A 1,867-nucleotide genomic window follows, 5' to 3' on the forward strand; every position below is an offset into this window, starting at 1 on the left:
TTAATCGAATAATAAAAAGATTTGGGTAACGTTTAAGTTTCCCCCAAGACCCACTCTGATGAAAATTGATTTAAAAAAAAAAATGAGATAAAAAGATGATCAGAGTGGGACTATTGAAATCTTACATTAAGCTTTTACTTTTAAATTAATTCTCTATCTGGATTATGTTTTCATTTTTTGTTTTTGCTTTATAAGAATATAGTTTAAAGCTCAAAAGTATTAGAAAAGGTAAAATCTCTTTCTAGCCATGGCCAGATAGAGACAGAACCGAATCTGGAATAATTGTATCTGATCTGACGTTTGATACCTTTTCTCTTCATCATTCTGTCGGGTTCTTTTTAGTGCACATTAAAAAAAGACATTGCAGCCTTTCTGGTTGGTTCTCTCTTTATTATGCAGCTGAACATCACTTTTCTGCAGGTTTTCTTGCTGTAATTCATCAAAAGCACCACATAAATTCATATAAAAGTTTAAGACACTTTATTTAAAGAAAATCTTTGAGGTACAGGCAATAAAATATTTCATAAAATGCAGGTTAATGCTTCTTGAAAATTCTCTTTGCATCCACTCCCTCATAGTTGTAGGTCTGCAGGAAAAAAGGCAGATGTTAGTTAAAACTTACTGATATCCGTCCATGCATCCATCCATCCATCCTTCTATCTTCAGAACCCACTGGATCCCTTTTGGGTCACAGGGTTGCTGGAGCCTATCCCAGCCACTGTTGGGCAAAGGGCGGGGCACACCCTAAACAGGTTGCCAGTTTGCCAGAACGTGCAAACTGGGATTTGAACTAGAGCCTTTTTGCTGTGAGGCAACAGCCCTAGTGATAACCAATAATCCATTGATATTGAGTGACTGGTTTGAAACCCTGAGTGAAGCACTGACCTGCACCAGCTCCCCATTCACAATGCTCCTGGTGGTCGTCAGGAGTTTGTTGTTGTCCTTCCTGTTGAATAACCCTTTCAGCATGTCACCCTCCATCTCCCATGTTCCCTGGTGGAAACAAACGGTGGCCATGATGCACTTTTGTAACATCCAGGTGAACCCTAGTTTGAGGAAAGTGAGTGGGTGGGACTCACTGAGACTTCGGTGCCGTCCGCCAGGCTGTAGTCAAACTTTACGCCAAGAGTGAAGTCGAACTCCTTGGTGCGGAACGTGCTGGACTCCTTTACGTGGAAGTTATCGCCAGTCTGCTCGATGGTGATCTTCAGGTTGTCGTGCTCTGCCAGCTTGCGCTTCATGACGTTGACACCTTTCCAAAAAAGGGGAACAGTGGGGGGCCGTCAGTTTGCGCTCAAAGTTGCCAACTGCCAAACAGAACGAGGGGCTCACCAATTCGCTCCAGGAACTTATCATAGTTCTCACTGCGGTCCGCTTTCCAGGTTCCGTTAAAGGCCATGGCTCCAGAGCTCGTTGACAAAGACAGAGTGGGATGACGAAAGGTTGCCGACATCCATTTATACCCACCCTCAGTCACCATCAAGTCCCACCCCCTGCCCCACAGAGCTGGCACAGGAGATGCTCGTCTTTATCAGGTTGATAATCCATCCGCTGATGTCATTTGAAGGCTGCAAAGTGACCTCGAGGACCCGCTGATAAACAATTGCAGGGCGACTCCCCTCTGTGAGTCCAGCACCCGCCATCCCTGTCCCCACTGTTCTGCAGGGGTGGAGACAAAAGCGCGAGCTGTTTGGACGCCCGCCACTGGCAGTCACTCAGCTGAACCCCCCCTTCTCTGACCCATGCTCCTCTCTTTGTGACCAGCCCGGCCTGGAAATGACGGTTTGATAGTAGCAGCCCGTGCTCTTTATTGATGAGTCATCAATCATCCTGTTGGGGAAATTCTCTGTGTTTCCACGGCTGACTG

The 1,867-nt window shown here is 45.7% G+C and overlaps 1 protein-coding gene across 1 annotated transcript; it reads right to left on the reverse strand.

Moving 5' to 3' along the window:
- Positions 1 to 369: 369 nt before the first annotated feature.
- Positions 370 to 1,458, reverse strand: LOC101164843 (fatty acid-binding protein, intestinal). The gene is made up of 4 exons (XM_004079662.4): positions 1,333 to 1,458; positions 1,080 to 1,252; positions 886 to 993; positions 370 to 586 (listed from the first exon to the last, which is right to left on the reverse strand). Exons 1-4 carry the CDS (start codon positions 1,451 to 1,453, stop codon positions 536 to 538), a joined length of 453 nt encoding a protein of 150 aa, XP_004079710.2. The 5' UTR covers positions 1,454 to 1,458; the 3' UTR covers positions 370 to 535.
- Positions 1,459 to 1,867: the final 409 nt, after the last annotated feature.

The sequence above is a fragment of the Oryzias latipes genome, chromosome 18, assembly GCF_002234675.1.
Source record: "Oryzias latipes chromosome 18, ASM223467v1".
In the NCBI taxonomy this organism is placed as follows: domain Eukaryota; kingdom Metazoa; phylum Chordata; class Actinopteri; order Beloniformes; family Adrianichthyidae; genus Oryzias; species Oryzias latipes.